Source organism: Suillus subaureus (assembly GCF_016647635.1).
Source record: "Suillus subaureus strain MN1 chromosome Unknown BJ212scaffold_40, whole genome shotgun sequence".
Taxonomy (NCBI): domain Eukaryota; kingdom Fungi; phylum Basidiomycota; class Agaricomycetes; order Boletales; family Suillaceae; genus Suillus; species Suillus subaureus.
The window spans coordinates 122,064-142,473 of record NW_024538596.1 but is presented as its reverse complement, the minus strand read 5'-3'; the positions used below and the strand labels follow the sequence as shown (position 1 = coordinate 142,473).

At 46.8% G+C, this 20,410-nt stretch overlaps 5 protein-coding genes across 5 annotated transcripts; 1 reads left to right on the top strand and 4 right to left on the bottom strand.

Annotated features, from left to right (window-relative positions):
- Positions 1–5,577: 5,577 nt before the first annotated feature.
- Positions 5,578–6,167, bottom strand: BJ212DRAFT_1384850 (uncharacterized protein; the record flags this gene model as incomplete). Its single annotated transcript, XM_041336786.1, has 1 exon — positions 5,578–6,167. A coding segment is annotated over exon 1 (355 nt), but the record flags the coding sequence as incomplete, so codon positions are not given.
- On the bottom strand, positions 6,018–6,919 carry BJ212DRAFT_1485271 (armadillo-type protein; the record flags this gene model as incomplete). Its single annotated transcript, XM_041340953.1, has 5 exons — positions 6,018–6,168; positions 6,219–6,398; positions 6,455–6,559; positions 6,617–6,801; positions 6,860–6,919. 5 exons carry the CDS (start codon positions 6,917–6,919, stop codon positions 6,018–6,020), a joined length of 681 nt encoding a protein of 226 aa, XP_041188377.1.
- Positions 6,920–9,653: 2,734 nt separating this feature from the next.
- On the bottom strand, positions 9,654–11,978 carry BJ212DRAFT_1485270 (uncharacterized protein; the record flags this gene model as incomplete). The annotated part of the gene is made up of 9 exons (XM_041340952.1): positions 9,654–10,067; positions 10,123–10,161; positions 10,211–10,524; positions 10,579–10,710; positions 10,761–11,099; positions 11,154–11,279; positions 11,332–11,462; positions 11,510–11,689; positions 11,743–11,978. The coding sequence occupies 9 exons, from the start codon at positions 11,976–11,978 to the stop codon at positions 9,654–9,656; spliced, it is 1,911 nt and encodes a 636-aa protein (XP_041188376.1).
- Positions 11,979–13,087: 1,109 nt separating this feature from the next.
- Positions 13,088–13,908, bottom strand: BJ212DRAFT_1384838 (uncharacterized protein). The gene is made up of 3 exons (XM_041336785.1): positions 13,751–13,908; positions 13,535–13,694; positions 13,088–13,482 (listed from the first exon to the last, which is right to left on the bottom strand). Exons 1-3 carry the CDS (start codon positions 13,879–13,881, stop codon positions 13,450–13,452), a joined length of 324 nt encoding a protein of 107 aa, XP_041188375.1. The 5' UTR covers positions 13,882–13,908; the 3' UTR covers positions 13,088–13,449.
- Positions 13,909–18,573: 4,665 nt separating this feature from the next.
- BJ212DRAFT_715633 (uncharacterized protein) lies at positions 18,574–19,939 on the top strand. Its single transcript, XM_041343903.1, has 6 exons — positions 18,574–18,631; positions 18,715–19,051; positions 19,110–19,171; positions 19,257–19,545; positions 19,597–19,697; positions 19,747–19,939. Exons 2-6 carry the CDS (start codon positions 18,761–18,763, stop codon positions 19,823–19,825), a joined length of 822 nt encoding a protein of 273 aa, XP_041188374.1. The 5' UTR covers positions 18,574–18,631; positions 18,715–18,760; the 3' UTR covers positions 19,826–19,939.
- Positions 19,940–20,410: the final 471 nt, after the last annotated feature.

Here is a 20,410-nt window from a genome sequence, read left to right as displayed (position 1 = left end):
GTTAATCGACCTTACCAAGAAAGATGTTAAATTCCTTTGGACTGAACGATGCGCATCCGCGTTTTCTGAACTGAAAGAATGCTTTTTAAAGCAACCAGTCCTTCGTAACCCTGATCCCGCCAAACAGTTCGCAGTTGCCACCGACGCATCCCTAGTCGCCACCGGTGCGGTGTTACTCCAGACCGACGATAATGGTGTCTATCACCCATGTGGATATCTGTCTCAAACGTTGAATCCCGCAGAATGAAATTACCAGATCTTTGATTGCGAACTTCTCGCGGTTATTCGTGCGCTTACCGAATGGCGTCATTATTTAGAAGGAAATCCTCATCCCGTCATTGTATTCACCGACCACAAGAACCTCCTATACTTTAGGACGGCCCAGAAGTTGACCCGTCGCCAAGCACGATGGCAGTTAATCCTTTCATGCTATGACATTGAGCTGCACCATGTTGCAGGAACTAAACTTATCGCACCCGATGCCCTTTCTCGTCGCCCTGACCACGGATCAGACTCCGCCAATGATAATACCAACGAAACCCTCCTCCCAGATTCTATGTTCGTCCGACTTCTTGATGTCGAACTCATGACCACTCTGGTGAACCCCGATCCTTCTGACCCCGACCCTATCTTTACCGCTGCCTCCGATGCCCTGGATGGCATGTCCCTTCCCCCCATGAAATCCGCCCTCTCCGATTGGAAAATCATCGACGATATCCTTTACTACAAGGACCGCGCCTATGTCCGTCCCGCTGGCCGTCATCTTATTTTAGAACGATGCCACGACCACCCGACCGCCGGTCACCCTGGACGTTTCAAAACAGAAGAATTGGTCAAGCGTGATTTTTGGTGGCCCACTATGGGCACCTATATTCATAAATATGTTGAAGGTTGCGCCCTCTGTCAGCAAATGAAATCCGACACTCATCCTATGACCCCTCCCCTTGCTCCCATTCCCTCCGTCGCTGCCGCCCCTTTCACTCAGGTCTCGGTTGATCTTATCACCGATCTTCCACCCTGTGCGGGTTTTGATTCTGTCATGGTCGTGGTCGACCATGGGCTTACGAAGGGGGTAATTCTCATCCCATGTACTAAAACCATCACTTCCGAAGGGGTCGCCAACAAATTCTTCAAATACGTCTATTGACGATTCGGCTTACACGAGAAAGTCATTTCAGATCATGGTCCACAATTCATATCCAAGTTCTCTCGAGCCCTGGCAAAGCTTCTGAAGTACGACGTAGCAGCGTCAACTGCCTATCACCCCCAGACCGATGGACAAACCGAACGACTCAACCAAGAATTGGAAACGTACCTTCGAATCTATTGCCGAAATAACCCCGAGAATTGGGTAGAACAACTCCCTATGGCGGAATTTGTACATAATCACCGAAAACACGACTCTCGCAACGCATCACCATTCTTTCTAATGATGGGATACGAACCACGAGCCCTTCCACACACTCTTCCCGACTCCACAGTTCCCACAGCGGCGGATAGACTCCGCTCGCTTCAGAAATCTAGAGAAGAAGCACTCTCCTGCCACAACCTTGCAATGCAGCGTATGGCAGAAAGAACTCATGGACAGAAGTATCACCCTTGGAAGATTGGAGATAAGGTTTGGTTATCCGGAAAGAATCTCATCACGCAATTGCCTTCACGGAAGCTCGCCCCTAAGCGATATGGTCCATTCCCAATCACCGCCGTCCTATCTCCCATCACATTCACACTCCGATTACCATCTCAATGGAAAGTTCACCCCACGTTCCATGCCTCTGAGTTATCGTCCTATCACGAAACAGAGATCCATGGACCGAACTTCCACGACCCACCCCCTGACGTCATCGATAACGAAGAAGAATATGAAATTGATGCCATCTTATCGCACAAAGGAACGGGTAAATGAAGACGCTATCTCTTATCGTGGAAAGGATATTCGTCAGCCAGTAATGAATGGGTCCCAGAAGAGAATCTCAGCAATGCCTCCGACATCCTTGTCGCCTATAAAAAGGCCCACGGATTATAGACTCCCCTCAGAATGTCCCACATCGAACGACTACGCCTCTGTATCCTCCGTATTCAAGAACTCACAGCGGCTATGGACAACGTTGCTGAAGGAAACGCTCATCCCCTAACACTTCTCGATTACCAAAACGCCACCGCTGCCGACTTCGCACGACACACACTACCCGCTGAAACATCACCACCAGTCTCTGACTCCACCCTAACCCTTTCCAACGACTCCACCCTCACCGACTATTTCTCTGTCATTGACCAAGTCGAAACCAGCGCTCTCTTTGAGTCCGCTATCACCTCTCAGCAATACGCTATTGAAATAGATCGTATTCTTGGAGAAAAAGGCACTATCTCCAGTGGTCTTATAATCAGAATCATCAGAGATGCCAGTCTCATCGAACGCACCGCCGCCCTCCTTGATGATGAACGTCATCAGACTATTTTCCGTCACCTTCACATACGCATTCGCAATACCGCAATCCGTCTCTTACCGGAAGAAACAAGAGATGCCATTAGAGAAGCCATCCATATCGTTACCGAGCGAATCGTGCTCAATCCCATCGCACGACCACCCTCACCTCATGTCATTATCCCCGTACCACCGCCAACTTCTGCTAAAGATACTGAAGAGCATCAGGCTGATCTCATCCCTCCTATTGCTGTACTTGACGTACCAACTTCTCCTTCACCTGACCCGATCACCCGTACTAAACGACGACTTCCGCTTAAACGAAGATCTTCCCGCCTCGCCGCCAAACGAGCCGCATCCATTTCCCCTACCAAACCACCATGTAAACGGTCACGATCACCATCCCCCCAAAACCAGTCCTCATCCGTCACCATTGTAAAAACGTCACCAGTCGACAACGTCGTATGTCGTAATTGCCACCGCGCTGGTCATCGACACAAGAATTGTCCCACGTACTACTGCAGGGTTTGCAAGGAATACGTGCCTGGTCATCTGTCAGTCTTTTGTAAAGACTTAAAGGGAGAAGCGGTCATTCCATTGGTATGGACTGACGTCGGTTTTTACGACGCACTTGCTCGTTGGGAGATTGAGCAGGACGCCATCGCTCACGCTGAGCACTTGGCGGAATCTCTTACTATCACTGAGGAACAAGACGACCTCCTTGATTCCAACTACGACGCAGACCCCATTTACTGGGCTAATCAAGATATGTGAAGTCGGTGACTTCATCGCTAAATGAGGGGTAATGTTACAGTAACGGCTGCCCCCCTACTATTTTCCTTCCTTCTTTCGTTGTATTACATCATGACCGCACTTAACCGTGCCATCATTAGACTTCCTTTGTTACATCTGTGTATTACAGCACGACCGCCTCATGCCATCGTTAGCTGACATCATTTCTCTTATCTCTGACTCGTCTCGATGATGCGTACGTACCGGCCCTAAACTAGGTCTTACCTATATAAGCAGGGTCTTGTACTTAGCTAAACTTCACTTTAATCTACTAGGTTTCACCCAGAACTTCCTTTACTTAGGACCTCCAATCCTAAGTATCTGATATCGATATTCAAGTCGGAGACACTCTCTCTAACTTGTCTTAAAGACCCTTACATTTGTGAGGTTCCGATCCAGCTTTAGACGTCACTCTTATCGAGTGTCTATTGTCGAGCCTATCCTAGTCGACCTACGGTTTACCGTAACACCTGGTCCTTGACATACTCATCAACTAACCGCTCTACCTCATCTTCCACAACAGGTTGAGTATCATTTCTGTTGGCCTGGTCATCATCAGGGGGTGCTTGTTCAGACTTGAATGTCTCATGTCCAGCATGGAAGGCGTTGGTGCCACAAGGGCGTTGTGTGCACATGAGTTCATCCATCTGGTGGAAGTGTTCCCAGCCCTTGTTGCGAAACGGTTTGGTATCAGGACGTGTCTGCAAACTCATAATCATATCAGTACCCCTCTCATATCATAACTGAAGCACACCTTTGCAAATGCCATCCAACGAGCGGCATCAGCAGGACCAATATTCACACCAAGTTCATCATCCCATGAAAAGCCTGATTGAGATTTGATATCAATAATAGCAGCATATTTTTTTTTGCACTGTGCAAATTACAATCAGAATATAATCTAGCATGAGCAGAGAACATACATTTAACCACTTGTTCTTGCATGATTGCCAGTCCCTGCCAGATCCCCCTACATGGTTTTCCTTCAAAATGCCATCTGGCAGCTCCTGCAAATGAGTTGATGCGCCAGTAAAAGTAGACTGTTTGAATCCTGTCCCATCTCCACCTTCAGCACAGTGAGCTATGAGGTATTCAAGAAGGCAGGATGTCTCTTCAACAGTCCAGTGAGCAACTGCTAAAGTCCCGGCATTGTTTGCTGAAGGTACAGTAGTCTTTTTCTTTGCCATAGCAGCAGTAAAGGGAGGTATGAGTGGGCATTTGAGACCATCACACAAAGGTCACTGTTGGTCACTGTTATGTCACAAGTGCCACACCACATACAGAAACAAACTGAGAAACAAACTGAGAAACAAACGGCAGCTGTCCAGGCCCTAAATGTGAATGCGAATCGAAGTGTTTCAATCAGTACATTTTGGGCTTCACAAACTGTGCATATGATGTCTAGCGCAAAACTTTCTTGTTAAGTGACGCTTCCACGTCAACAGCTTTACTCACTCGTGTAAACTCGACGAGCGGGTTCAAGTTTTAGAAACACCCAAAACAGTTTCAGTAGTTTCATCCATTTGCTGAGTGATCAAACAGACGAAACCATCAGATTTGAATCTACAAAGCGGCTGAAATTTCTCCGAGGATATTGCTGAATCTTGTCGTTACTATTTTCCACTGGCAGATTTTGACTGGGAGTACTCAGCTCTTTGATGTCATGCTTCAGCCCAGCATTTTCCCGCCTCGCTCTTTGACCGCGGGCTTCAGCCCAGCGAGCTCTTCGACATTGTGCTTCAGCCCAGCAATTTCCCGCATCAGCTCAGCTATGTCACGCCCAATTTTTTCCTCCATCTACGAAGGACATCATTGTCAGCTGAGAGTATATTAGTCCGACAGTGATGAAGTTAAAGGCCACGAAAAACACACCTGGTTTGATATTACACTTGGCGCTCTCCTCTTTAATCAATGACGCGGTATTTTGCTGAGCCCTGACGTTGCGTACTTCACGAATAGCAGATTGATGGGCATCGACAAAAGGTGAGGGTGTACAACGACTCCTGAAAGAGGTACCAAATGCCAACAGTCATCTCGCTCTCCTCACAAAATGCCTAACAGATCCGAATCGCTCCAATGAACCAAGTACCGACAGGTCTTTAGCAGAACATCCGTTTGAGCAACATAACGCCTGTCTTCAAGTCCCACAGACAGAGCATCCTGTCGTACGAGCCGGTGACCATTCATTGTCTTTCGGGGGACAAATTCCTCGCATGTATTTCGACGACGACCAGGCCCTAGATCCATTCACGCACAGCAAACTTCAATCCTTACACATAACTTGTACGTACATGATGCACGCGCGACACCGTAATAACCCTGTAGTTCGGTATATTTCAAAAGGAGGTGCAAGAACTTCTGCACAAAGTAGACGCGCCGGCAGGGTGTTACAGGTATAGGTTTTAAGTTGGAGGCGAAATACATGATGGAGTGGTCTCCCAGGGCAACCAGTAGTTTACAAAGTGAATGAGATGCACCATCGATTGAACCGGCTGGGTATCGGATAACAAGTGAGCAATCATATCGAGTGAATATGTGCAACCACCGAGGCTCACCACGATCTCCATAACCATCAAGCCAAATAAGAAGAGGCTCTGTCAACGTGCCTGTACCCGCACCTCCAGCCAACGAAGACCTCGTCATGATCTCCTGTAAAACATCAGAAGCCGCCGAGAAGGTGGACTCGTCAAATCCGGAGTCTGGTGAGGGCATCATTGTCGTGATCAACAGTGGAATAATGGTGTGATGTCCCTTGTGTAGCGCGTTAAGTTGAAACTTGAGCAGAGTGTATAAAAGAACGTTACTTGGCCAATAATGTGTATATCCATGCTTGAAGGCATTTGAGTGCGGACTGTAGTTCAGGCAATACAAGAGTCGGTCGAATGATAGATGTTATTACAGCTTGAACGACCATCGGAGAAGCGTCCAGAAGAAACTGATGCATTTGCATCCTGGAACGAAATTGGTGATGATGCAGAATGATTCAGATCGTTGCACCCACTTACTGGACCCTAGAAGGTCGGCCGTTTCGACCTCTTCAGCGACTATGGTAAGGAAGGCAAGGAGTTGTTCTGGAGGCACGCCAGAGGAAAAGAGAGTATTGACTGCCAACACTATGCAGTCCGGCCACCTTGAGAGTGAACCCGGCCCAATGCGCAATGCGGAGTGCAAGTGATGTGATCTGCAAACGATCACTAGACGGACTTCAATCTAGAACATGCACTTACTGCAACAAACAGTTTGCGGTGTACTACTTTGCCCTTTCCAGTCAATATCGAGTGCGAGGTGAGCTTGAGCAGCAAGTCTCGTAGGTGTTCGGCGTTTTCTTCAGGAAATGAATCCCTGCAGTAATAGCAGCTGGTCAGCACCATCGTAAGGAGGAAAAGATAGACCACTTACCAATCACGCATGATCTTAACCTGCGCGGTATGTGTGCCAAAGAATTGTACATTTGGGTCTGGATGTTCGATGAAAGGTACAATCAACCCCCATGCCTCAGGTTGTCTCTGAATCTCGACCAGCTCTTGCTGGATCCGCCGTTGGTCCACCTGGGCATGTGCGCTCGAATATGCTTGTTGTATCAACTGTGGAAGTGTTGTTATAAGAAAACTCCCTAAAGAAGTTCAAGCTTGAAGTACGTACTTGAGCTGCTTTTTGCACGTCAGGAGGAGACAAATCTGGGAGGAAGTTTCCGGACGACATCGCATATGAAACGTGTATATTTCGAGTGAAGAAGCTGGTAACAGCCTATATGGCTGCGTATGTGATAGACTTCACTAGCAGATACTCTAGATTAATGGAGGAGAAGGGTGGCGGCGCGTCTATTCTCTTAAGGACTCGATCGGGTGTCTGAGTCAATGTCACCGAGCCATGAGTGAGCATCAGTAAACCGGTGAGACTCAGATATTCCCAGATTTTGTAGTATTTTGTAAGCCCAATGCTTCTTTCCTGTATATTACGATACAAAGTAATATATAGCAATCCAAAGCAATGTAATCACCCCAATTCATGCTCGATTCGGACCTATATATTGTTTTATAACGTCATGTAGAGGAAACAGGTACCATACCTGGGAATATCTGAGTTTCACCGGTTTACTGATGGCCATTATGTTCTTATCAATCAAACGTTCAACTTCCATCGGGCGTCTCTCAGCTTCCCCGTCGCTATATTCTAGAAATCTAGGATGCAACTTAATCACGCTACGTCGCGGTTTAAACCATGGTCAGATTTGTATGGCATGAATCTAAACCACATGCAGTCCGTTAATTCTCATGAATAAAAAGAATTGATCCTTCGTTTCAGAATCGTTTGCAAAGCACAAGTTGGATAGAAGTTCTCCAGATTTCAGGCCACAAGTAGATCACACCCTTTGACTATTAAGAATTCGACGCGGCGCAAGTGGCCCATCCAGAATTCAGATTCCATGTCAACCTGAGATTGTAATTTCATGGCTGACGTTCGGAGTCAGGGTTTTCACTGGACGCTTGTTCGTGTCCGTGCTGTGTACTGCACTGCAGTGCTCCGTGCTCCATCGACACCCAATCGATGCATCGGGCTCTACTCGTTTGCGAAATCCTCCTAGAGATATTCAAGCATGTCAATGATATCGACTGGCAAGACCCAATCATGATTCATGATGGCGTATCACGAGGTGTCATTGGTGCGGACATTCCTTGCAAGGACGTGTAAAACATTCTACGAACCTGCAATGAATCAGCTTTGGGCTGAAATCGATGGATTAAATCCACTGCTAGGCTGTGTAACAAGGCTGCGTCCAATAATATACATAATCACTGTGGAGGGGTGAGTGCACAATATTAAACTCTGTTCATCCCCTTTCGTTCATTAGTAGCGTCTCACCGAGCACCTAAACACAGCGCACCTGGTATAACCCTCCTTACTTTGGTGACATCGAACCATTATCGGCAAATGAAGCTCGTCAATTCTTGCGTCACGCTACCCGTGTACGATCAATGCATATTGAACTAGCAACTGACCGGGATTTTCGCCTTCTCTTAGTCCTCCCAAAGAGACATGCATGTTCCCGGGACCGTAGACGTTATTCACGGCTTCACTTCCATGTCCGACTAGATACCTGCATCTCTCTGTCTCCTACGCTGCGTCTCTGTGCCCTATGGGTCATTGATCTGAATCTAAAATTGATTGTGACTCGGCTGCTCTCGAACATTTATCCGTGAGGCACACCAATGGCACCATAGCAGATAAGCTATCCATACTATCTGACAGTGTCCGTTTGTGCAAGCGGCTTGTAACTCTGTCTTGCCCACCCCTCGACCGGGCAGCATGGGAGCGCCTCTCCAATTTCCCTACCCTTCTCACAGTCACGATTCGTATGAATAACATAGTCCCTTCCCCATCGGACCTCAATAATATCACTTTTGGACCCTTCCTCGACCTCCCAACTCTTTATTTCCTAGCGGACACGGCTGCATACACCACGACACTCGTGCAACACTCAGGATTTCCTTCGCTGAAAGAATTCGATCTTTTTTCCATCGATTGCCTTGTGCAGACGCTGAGCGGCTTCTTCATGCCCTGTCCCAGTGTAAAGCATGCCAGACCCTTGAACGCCTTAGGATAAAGTCCTACAGTTCAGAAGTTCAGGATCCGTACAGCTCTTGGACAGCAATCACACAATTCCGTTGTTGTCCACAGCTCCGAACCTTAGAACTCGAATTTCCTGGTTGCTGCACCCGCCTTGACAACGACCATTTTTTGGAAGCCATGTCATATTGGCCATACATCCGCTTTCTGGAGTTAGAAGACAAAAATTATCCTCAAGCCACTGTGTAGACTACTCGCAGCGCTCCGTCAATGTCCCCATTTGGATGAGCTCAGAATGTTGATAGACGCTGTGAATATTGACGTCGGCTTTACAGCGGAGTCACTCCAGCATACATCCCTACAACTTTTGGACGTGCGCTCCTCTGAGGTAGTGGATACAGAAGCTGTCGCTCATACCATCTTCTTTAGTAAGTACCACAGCCCCATGGATTCAAACCATGCGAACACGTGACGCGAGGTCCGGAACCATCTCAAGCATTTCAGATCTTCCGCAGTCCTTGATTGCCAAGATGCAGCTGCGGAAACCTGAATTCGTATTCAGAACTTTTTCTGACAGGTTTGCTATCAATCTTTGAATATGGGAAGTGGAAACGAGCAAGGGAGATTTGCGATGAATGTCTTTACTGTAGGTGTCTCCAAAGTTGTCCTCTATCAGAAAAACATGTCGTATGCCGCACTTTAATATAATAGATAGATAGACATTCGAAATTATTACATTCATAAATGTCTCGGGATATGTATTGCATCTTTCCGTAGAACTTTTCTAACCCAGTCTCAGGTAACAACTACCATAGCGTGATGGTGCCTAAAATCACATGAGCTTCTCCTTCGACACTACCACATACAGTTAATTAGGTATCACAAACTTCTTCCTCTCACCATGCTCCTCCAGCTGCACCTTCACATCCTCGTTGTTGATAATTCCCTCCTCGCCAAAATCTTTAAGTGCGAGACTCTCAGCAGCGCATGCCATAATGAGATGAAGAGTGTTTGACACGTCGAAGTGGTGGGTCCTGTGGTGACCACCCCATCCATGTTGCTCTTTCAAAGCCTCCAGAATACTGTACAACGCGCAGGTTAAAGTGAGAATGGTGACAATGGTGAGCGGGAGTGTAGCGAGCAGATATGTCGGCGACTTCTTAGCCCAGCGAGTCCAGCCGATCGTTGATATGAACATAGTCCCAGTGACTTGGGAAGAGAGGTTGTTCGGGATGTCATTATTGGGGAAACTACCTGTGGCCATAAACCCGGAGCGAAGGAACTGTGAAATAATGCTAGGTCAATTTGGACTATATTGAACGGACCGGGAACCTCACTGTGGCGGAAAATTCAACAACACCACGCCAGTAATCCTCCTGAGAGAGTCATAAGAAGTGGATAAAGATTGTATGACATGAAACTGACGAGCTCAAGGTAAACCTGTGTGTCATTGAGATTGTTATTGATGGATCCGATAGTGGTCGAGGAATAGATGGAGTACAAGGTATCCCCAATTGTGCTGCTCGTAAGCCCCTGCGAGTTGATCGACTGAAACCTGGCAACTGAAGCGATAAATGACAGTAGCTCGGCATTCTCTGGCTGGAAAGGAGTGGATGAGGTGACCCCGGGTGAAATTTGTTCATCGGAATAATCGGCGCGGACAGTGGTCAGTAGGGGAACCACTTCGCATACGCTTGCTTTGAGGAAATTATACTTGTAAAACCCTTGTGTAAAAATGGCTACAGGAATGGATTCGGTCAATAACTCCAAACGTGCATGTTTCAAAGACTCACTGAAATTTGTATAAGTTTGGTTCATATTCGTGGGTCCTTGGCACACAACAGATGGAAGAAAGCCACTTCCTGATGAGCTCGTATTTCCATTTGCATCTACCATGGTCACATATTCGTACGTTGTCAGCGTATCTAGAAGCTGTCAGTGAACTTGAGAAAAGATATCCAAGATCCAAATTTACCGGTACCACAGTTGGCACTGATATTCCACAAGCGAAGACCGGTGATGGAATTGTTCGAAGCAGCTGCGTTGGCATAGATGAGGTAAGAGTTGTTCGTGCCCCAAAGGTAGTGAGTTTGACTTGAGTCAATGGCCCGGCAGCTGACATTGGCTGTCAACCCTTGTTGCGACATGGAATAGTTCCTGTCGAAGCCTTGAGGAATAGGCACGCTGGGGTGCGATCCGGATACAACTCTTGTGTTGACTGTGACATTTCCACCGGAAAACCCAAGACGAGTACCATCAGCATTTGGAACTCCATCCGAGCCGGAAAATGCTTCAATGGTAGGCACGACCCCCTCTAGTTGCACAGTATCGTAAAATAGTTCAGAGTGAACTGAGGGGCTGGACGTACGAGTGGATACGTTGTATTTGGCACCATTGAAATTGAATGTCCCGGGAAGACCAAAGGTAAACCCTGCAGCAGTAACTCCACTGAGCATTCCACCGATGTCGAGAATTTCAAAAGAATTGTCCTGGACTTATTTATCCCATTTTATAACCTACTCGTCAAATTGAGTAGAGATACACACTGTCAGTGAGACCATTTGCTAGGAATTCTTCGCGGAGTAAGGTGGCAAACGCGCTTCCAGTTATGTCAAGTTCGGATCCATTTAATTGTACTGGCCACATGAAGTAGGCCGGTGTCAAGAGAGTTATCCACCTGACTCAAATGAGAGAATCTCGACAATGCTTCCAGAGAAGACGTACCCAGCCGTTAAGAGCCTCAGCATCCCAATGATGAACAGCGTCAAGACGGTCAATCTTATATATCGAAGATTCAGCATATGAGAGCCCTGTGCTAAAGCAACACCAGTGCTAAGGTGAATTAGAGAAATGGGCTTCCACATTCGATGTCTTAGTGCCTGTTTCACCGAAAGCGTGAAAAGACTGGCAGAAAAATCACTGAATGATCAGTTGGAGGGAGCAAAAGGCAGACAGACGTAGCAGTGGTGACTGATAGCACAGTTGCTATCAATGTGACAATCATTGTTAACTCTCCAGGATAACTCCTCATTAATTCGCAAACTGGATCGGGTGGAGCAAGGTACTCGAGGTAGGCAACTGCACCAAGGAATCCGTATCCAAATACTAGGATAACAATCTGGATACTGATGATGGCAATCTGAATACCGATGATAATTGTGAAGCGCTCAAAGTTGGCGGGAACCTGCAACATTGCAGGAGGGATAGATGCAAAATCTACGCTGTCGCTCGGAAAGAAATATTATATATTTGACGGAACACGAACCTTGCAGCATGCATGCCACTGACGCAGCCTGGACCATAGAAGTGTTCGAGCAGAATCCGTGATCCGGATTGAATGCGCGAGACGTACGCAATGAAGGTGGTCAACAACGCAGCAACTCTCTATATTAACATGGGGAATAGATACAGGCACATCGCGCGTCGTTTAACCTCTTGGTTCGCCCTGGACAAGTCCTCGGGAACTTGAAGGCGAGCTTAGCGTCAAGGACATACTAAAAATGTATGACATCCAACGTTTCCCTTGTGACTCTGTTCAAGGTTCAGGTTCATAGATGGTAGCAATGTATGTATACCAAATGTATACGATGACTTGCCTGCCCAATTTGCTTTTGCTAAGAAATTAAATTTCAGCGCTATAGATATTTCGAACTTCGAAGAAGCTCACTGTGGCACCGGGAGAAATACGCTTAATTTCCAGTACCTGCAATAAATCGCACCCTCAGCGCGCGGTGACCCTAGAATATCCTTCGAGCTTCAAGAGGAAGGAGAGGGTACGTGAGTTGCAACGTTGAAGGGCCGCCGCCATGCTCTGATGACTGCGGTTTGATGCAAGTTAGGCTACTTTCCCACAGTGTTATGCGAAGCTTCAGTGCTTAAGCTTTGAGCGCTAAATGGCTTGCAAGATACACTCAACATTACCATTCAGGTTGGAACAGGAAGGTCGCACCAACTGAACCGACTAGGGCCCGATAGAAACCACCCTACGTGACTACCAGATTATAGATCTAAGTATAAATGGTATAACAGCTCAATGAATTGGCGCAGACACTATTGTCTCCGGTCACGTTCCAGGTGCTCGGAATCCATTATGCATCCTTGCTATATGAAGTTACTGTGCCATCGACGCTTGCGCTAGTATCTGCAAGGTATTTGGGTGCGGTTCCGGTACTGGCATCTACATAGTTCCGGCACCATGGTAGGTTGCAGTTCAGGACCGTCAGGATACCACCTCTAGCCGTTTCTTAGAACTCCCTCTTTCACATACCGAATCTCAATCTCTTCATTACCCTTCAAGCCATCATGGTGCTCAAGGCCAAACAACTACCCTTCTAACCTACCACAGGAAGGAGATCATCTTGTCGAGTACGCTGCCATGAGCTTTCGACAATACATGGAAAAAAATCTCACATGCTCACTCGTCGACTCGTGTACTATGAGACTCCATTATAATTAAAGATACTTACTGCTTGTGCGCACCCCCACTGAAGAATCTAATGTTCCATATTTGCTGTGTAAAACAAGAATGGTGAGATCAAAAATGACAACACAAATCGTACGCACTATACTGAGCCGAACTACTTGACAGAAGTGCGCTCAATACATCGTTAACTAAGGCACTACTGCTTATGTTCAGTTCAGTTCCTGATAGAGTGACTGACTACTCAATCAGCGCTGGCAAGAGCAGTGTGCTCCAACTGCAGGGAAAGTCAAATGAGTATTCGAAAGACTATGGATACCTATATTTACCAGGAATTCAGAAAAGTAATCACCCCGAAGATGGTGCCTCTTATCTTTGCACATAACCCGAGTTGGCATTGTCAGCGCAATGGCAGGACAGAGCCCAAACAAGGAGATGCTCTTGGCTAGGTTGTGCCGCAGAGCCTCCTTCATCGAGAATGTGAGCAGGCTGGAAAATATGAAGTAAAAACATATCGGTGTGGTCTTGCGCAATATTCAACTGACCTTGTCGTGATCACGGACAATACGGTGGAGATTAGAGAAACCACTAAAGTCAAGGTCTCTGGGTACTCGAGAATTAATCCAACTGCCCAATCTGGGAGAGTCAGTGTACTAAAATACCAGAGGGCGCCCATAAAGCGCGATTCAGAACAAAGAATAATAGTCTGTGACCACGGCTGCCACTAATGGAAAAGTATTAGGGGTGCCGGTGAAAAGCGCCTGTCGATATTCTTAACCAAACGGATATAACCTAAATTTGAATGGCAACGAGGCGATCGTTGACAACATTGCGAGTGAGCACGCTACTCGGCCACTGAGACTGCGCGATCAGAGAAGAAGCTATATGGTTGGCACATTTCGGGGCACCAGACACACCTATTTTTGTTTTTTTCTCGAACTACGCTTGACGTCCATGGCTGGATAGCATGTGTAGGTTGTTTGCATTTACGAGACGTTCTGCCGCATTTATTTTGCAAACTTGGATGACCAGCGATCCAGAGTCCCCTATTTCTTATCACGTAACCGCTCAGGACCCGAAAGTCACCGAAGAAGTGTCGAACAGTTGAAAAATATTCAAAACGATATTCCATTGGAATGAGGAGCCGCATTGAATGTGTGTGCCCTTAACATATGACATGAAAGTTGCTTAGTCAGTGCGGCGAAACGTATCTGCAATGCAGAGTGTATATGAGCTACATGATGGAACGGAACTGTGCGAGGGCACTTATTTGAATTGAAGACCCACCACCCGAATAGAACTGTCCGACAGTTTTACGATACTTACATCCCTTTTCCCAAGTTCTGACCTACAACTGTACGGCCGGACAGGTTGAAAAACTTCGAGATCTAAACACGGATCCGGGTTGACCAACTTCCGCCCCCAAGTCCCACTGACCTGAGTAACGAGGCATTGTCATGATGACACCATTTACATATGGTGAATCACCACATGCAAGAGGCCAAATAGCAAATATTGTAGCAAGTAGCTGTGCATGGGGCACTGTGGAAGGGCAATCGTCTATCAGAGCAAAGCGTTGGCTGTGTGGATTGAGCGTTTTGTGGTATTATCACCAGTGATGGCTCAGGGGTCTTCAAGTTGAGGCATAAATTAATAATACGCCCAGGATCCAATATTTGACACCAACTTGTCCGAGTCAGCCAAGGTACAGCGTGCAAATAACCTCGGGTGGGGCAAAATGGAACGTTGCTGTAATAGCGCATATACATCACCCCGGAGCCGGACCTGGCTTTGTAAGTTCAACGAGTATGGGCCGAGGATCAATTTGGAACGTTGAATGCTGATTGCGGCTAAATAAATTCCTTCTATGGTATAGCTTTGTTCTATGGTTCTGACCTATGTATACGCAAGGTCAACGTCCGAGACCACTGTGGTGCGTACAAAAATAAACGGAGAAGGGAATTAGAGAAGAGGGCAGGCCAGCCGCACCGGCGCTACAGCAGAGCAGAACATCAATTGCAATTCATGCCGGCAGTGCAGTGGGCAACACCTCATTTCCTTTTCACCCATCTAAACCAAACCAACTGACGTGTAAAAATGGCGAAGCTCAAAGTCAAAACGTGAATGTGTGACTGCCAAAACCAATGGTCGTTCAAGCAACAAATAAATACTGGAATCTTCCTCGTCAATATCAAGTCGTTTGTAAGTTTGGTTGATGATCCGCAAGTTCAAACAACGAAACTTGCATATGTTGGATGGCCTGCGCAACTGTAAGGATCCACGATCCTTTACGCACAGACCTTACCTTTACATCAAAACGGCAACACCCGTCCACGTGACTCATTGATACGAATAGGCTCAACGCTTCGTATCCGACTTACGTGGATACATTCCTTCATCTCCCTTTTTCCATTTTCTTTCATTACTTTACCTTGTACTCAGACCTCACCATCTCCTTGTTTCACCGAACTATTTTCACCTCGCCATACGCTTCATGTTCTCGTTCCGGCCTAGTCAAGTATTCGAAAACGTATATATACTGCTCATGTACTCTCCTACCTACAGCGAATCTTAGAGTCAGATCCCCGCTCCAAGTACGACCAAAAAGTCCCTCAGAAAGTCTCTACCACGGCTGTTCCCAACTCGTCTCAAAAACTATCCAGCTCGTCTCGCTTCAGAAATCGTTTTTGCTCGCAATTCCCTACCGAACTCTCACTAAGTCTTACACAACTTGAGACGGTGATATAGAAAACATTCTGTACAAGCACAGGTACAGGCCACAGGCTTGGATGTAACCTCCCTTGCTCGTCCCACCTATGCATGACGAGATTTGGTGGGGACTTCGGGATAATCACCGAAGCATCGGTATATAAATCTGAGCACAGGGGCTGCTGTGATCTGGCGACCAATAATCACAGAAGATCGCGGCACTAGGCCGCCAGGAGGCATCTTCCAGTGGCATTGTCATGTGGGAACAGAGAAGCATGGAAAAAATGATGCGAGCGACAGCTTTAGCGCCCAGCATGTGTAGGGAGTTGTGTTGGAATGAATCGCCTTTGGGAGCGATATCGATACATAGCCTTAGCATCCACTGCCATTGGCAGGATATGCAGGTCAGAAAGGGGAACTGCATGATCGCCGCCCAGCTGCCTGAGAGTTCCTGATATCCTTCCAACGCGATCAAGGAGAATGGCATGCTTTGCACTGTGCCAGCGAACGAAATAATGAGCTGGTCGGTTTCTGCCAGAGGCAAAACATGGACATGCCTCAGGAAATTTTGTAGCGATGGGAATGTGTTTGCAGCCATCTCTACATCAAAAAAAGAATATCAGTGATATTGAGAGCGATGCAAAATTGCGATTACGCCAGTTCAATGGATAAAAAAATCCGATACAGATTGCTACTGTATGCAGAGTGAGGAGATCGGAGAGGTGCTTCCATACTGTCGAGTCAAGCTGCGTACAATGCAGATGTTCAAGCTGGGCAGCGAATGTACTGTCAGCGCGTCTTCCATGGCCAGGATTGTTAAATTCTTCATGTGGCACAACGGATCTGAATGAAGGGTCAACAGCACAAAAGATAGGATGTGTAACTATCGTAATTTTGGCCGTCCGGCTTGATGATAGCAAGAATACAAATGTCTCGATATATAATAGTGCGAGAAGATGAGAATGGTCGATGGTTGGAATACCTGATGAGTGTGCACAGGCGGCATGACGAAAGCGCTGAATGGCCTCGTGCTCGGGTAATGATTCGATATCTTGAAAGCAAAACTTCTGTGGAGATGCTCGGTGAGGGAACAGTGTACAAAGAGTGCATCAGTAAACCGGTGAGACTCAGATATTCCCAGATTTTGTAGTATTTTGTAAGCCCAATGCTTCTTTCCTGTATATTACGATACAAAGTAATATATAGCAATCCAAGGCAATGTAATTACCCCAATTCATGCTCGATTCGGACCTATATATTGCTTTACATCACTTTAGATTGCTTTATATTGTTTTATAACATCATGTAGAGGAAACAGGTACCATACCTGGGAATATCTGAGTTTCACCGGTTTACTGATGCCGAAGGAATGGACTCGGAAGAGAAGGATAATTGGCCTTGTGACTAGTAGTCCGCACTGACTGCTTATGATTGGAGTCCCTGTTACACAACCCTAGCTCTAGGCAGTGGTCATACTAATATCCTGGCCAGTCAACTGAACCAAAAGCAAACCCGCGGTGCCACAATATAATGATCTTCTGAGTTCTCAGATTTTGAGCTGACTCGGAGCAGCGAGTACTCCTGGATGGGCGAATTCACATAAAATAGACACAAACAAGTCATAACAGCCAGCGTTTAGACGTGTCGACGGCCATGATCCGCATCCGCGACTCCGCGTCAAGGCCCACTTATATACGCTGTATCAGTGCACGTCCGAGTCAACACTTCAAAACTTCAGTGCTAGTTTCAACGTTTCAACTGCCACACGAATATCATACCTACACCTCGTCCTAGTGCCGTGTCAAAACCCATCCTGCGCGCCAGCACTTCAGCTGTCAGTGTAACTTGTGTATATTTTCAATCTGTCATAATAATTCGTTTTCTAACAGTGCCTCCTTTCGTCCTAACAGAATTAGACGTCGTACACAGCAGGTAGTAATGAAATCATTTACCAACCATTCTATGAGCACTCCGAGTCTCCGAGAAATCATTTTTCCAGCCTGAACTCCTTTTATTTTGTCTCCTATGGCCTAGAGAAGAACTGGTATCGCGCTTTTGGAAATACATATATACCATGACTTTTGTGAGTACTTTGAGATATGGAGTGCACTCGTTTCAACCATCCTCTAGGAATTAATCAAACATGTATTCAACTTTTTCTATCCCAACGGGAGAGGGAGTCAAATCATCCAGACCAACCGCTGAGTGTTGGGGACTTAATCCCCTTCTATGGCCGCTCAGGTGCGCCGTTCGACTAATGCTCTTTGCGAACTCAAATTTGATAAGCAGAATAGGATTTTATAATAGCTTACTTCCGGTCTCTGTACAGACCACTCGGCCGTCACATGCTTTAAGCTTCCATGAGTCTTTGCTTGCCTCTGACACTAAAACATCGATCTGACATGGTCACAAGACAGGGCAAGTACAGACAACTTTCAGAGCCGTGCCCTCGCCCTGTTGTCGGTCTCGGATATGGGCACTTTCAAGCAAAAGAACACATTCATTTTACGAGACTATCTCAAGATAAAGCCGTGGCTCGAATGGTGGCTTTGTGATTCCCATGCTCAGACGTCGTTTCCACCATTTCGGCAGATGAAGACGGGTCTATTTCGTGCGATAAGAAAATATAACCTGCTCTGTTCAATACTAGGTCTCTAGCTTGCTTGATTCGCAGTGTGACCCCTTATTTAGCGATAACTCTAATACCACATCTGCAGGCGAGCTATCCCAAGTTGTAGCTCCTTTGTTGCCTGTTGACACGCCTCATCTGTTTCACGCAACTCTGATACCTGCGCCTCAGTCTTCATCGCTCCATTGTCATCGACAATGGCCTTCTTTTCGAAGCCATGTCAAGGTGGCCGCACATCCGCTCGCTGGAATTAGTGGACTGGCAGATAACACCCATTACATTCCGCGGGCTATTTGCAGCGCTCCGTCAATGTCCCCATTTGTGTTGGCTGCAGATATCAATGGACGCCGTGAATATCGATATCAATCCGGACACTGAGCCATTTCAGCATACCACCCTGCAACAATTGATTCTGACGCGATCTGATTTAGTGGATGGTGAAGCTGTTGCTCGCATCATCTTCTCCATGCTCCCTTACGTCGATAGAGTTCTATACTCGTGGCACGAGGTCAGTCGGCATCTCCAATCTTTCCAATCTTCTCCAGTCACTGGTCCCTATATTTCAGGAGTACCATCAGAGATCTGAGTTGGATACTCATGTTCGGGCAATTATCTGGATTTCTTCTTCGTTCGTACGTGCCTGATTTTGCTGCCGTTGACTGGCTGCAATTGTTCATCTCGTCTGACCATGACTTGAAATTGCTGTACCACAGGACCAACAAGGACCAATCCCATTTTTATCTGGGGCCTTCCAGCAAATCCCTCGTGATTCTAAACCTGCACACGATTCTCCACTTTCAGCCCTTTAATATTATGGCGACGGAAGGGCTCTCTATGACTGTAATTACGAGCACTACAGTCAGGCATCTGATCAGTCTCCGTCATAGCTCATCGACCAGCCTGAACGTGGCGCTCTGGTGCGGGAACCCGAGTGTGGCACTAAAACCAGCACTGAATTCCGTAAATCTGGAATTTCTGCGAAGGGTCCTCGGGTTCTTGCAAGTGAGTAATCAGTACCTTGAAATGTCAATATAACAGCTAAAAAATAAGCAGTCTCCCAAACCGCAAAGAATTCTGAATCAGCTGATCATGAGCATTGAAACCCTCGGACAAACCGTTGTCTTATATGTGAGTGATTCCATCATTGTGTACTTGTAAGTAAATCGAACCTTTGCATGAACGACAATCCCATAGTCACAACAGCCAGCTTCCTGGCCACCAACAGAATTCCGAGTCGAACGAAGCCAAACACGATGGACGAGTCTCTTATATTCAACAATAAGATCTACTACGATGGGATCGTCCCTTAAACTATGCGAGCTACTTAAAGGCGAGTCCCTCGAGACACTGACCGACCATTCCTCCTCCCTCCTCTCATCCAACTTCGCTCTGAACGATACATCCTGGCAGTTACAACTGCGTCATCGATGAGCAGCTCATCACCATCACCTCGAAAGCACCCGATGGATTTCATACGAAGTCCACCGCACCACCGGTGTTGGAGATTCCGTTAGGCAGGGGACAGATCCCGCATTCTACTGCTTCCTGACGGATGATCTGCACCTATTAGTATTTCACATCGACGGAAAACTCTTTTACTGTGCTGATCGTCGCGGAATTCGAGACGCACCTCAGATGCAGGGAGGTGTTCGCTGGGTTCTGGATTGAGGCGCCGAGGTAGGGATGTCTACTCGTAGCATGCATGAATTCACGCACCATCGATACTAGTTTGAAGGACAATACGCACGCCATGTGCATTCCATTTCCGGTCATTCGACACGTCATACATTGCGATAGCAGATCCCTCCCTTCGATCCGACCCCATTAGATATTATGCAAACTTGGCATTGCGCGTACCTCGATGCCA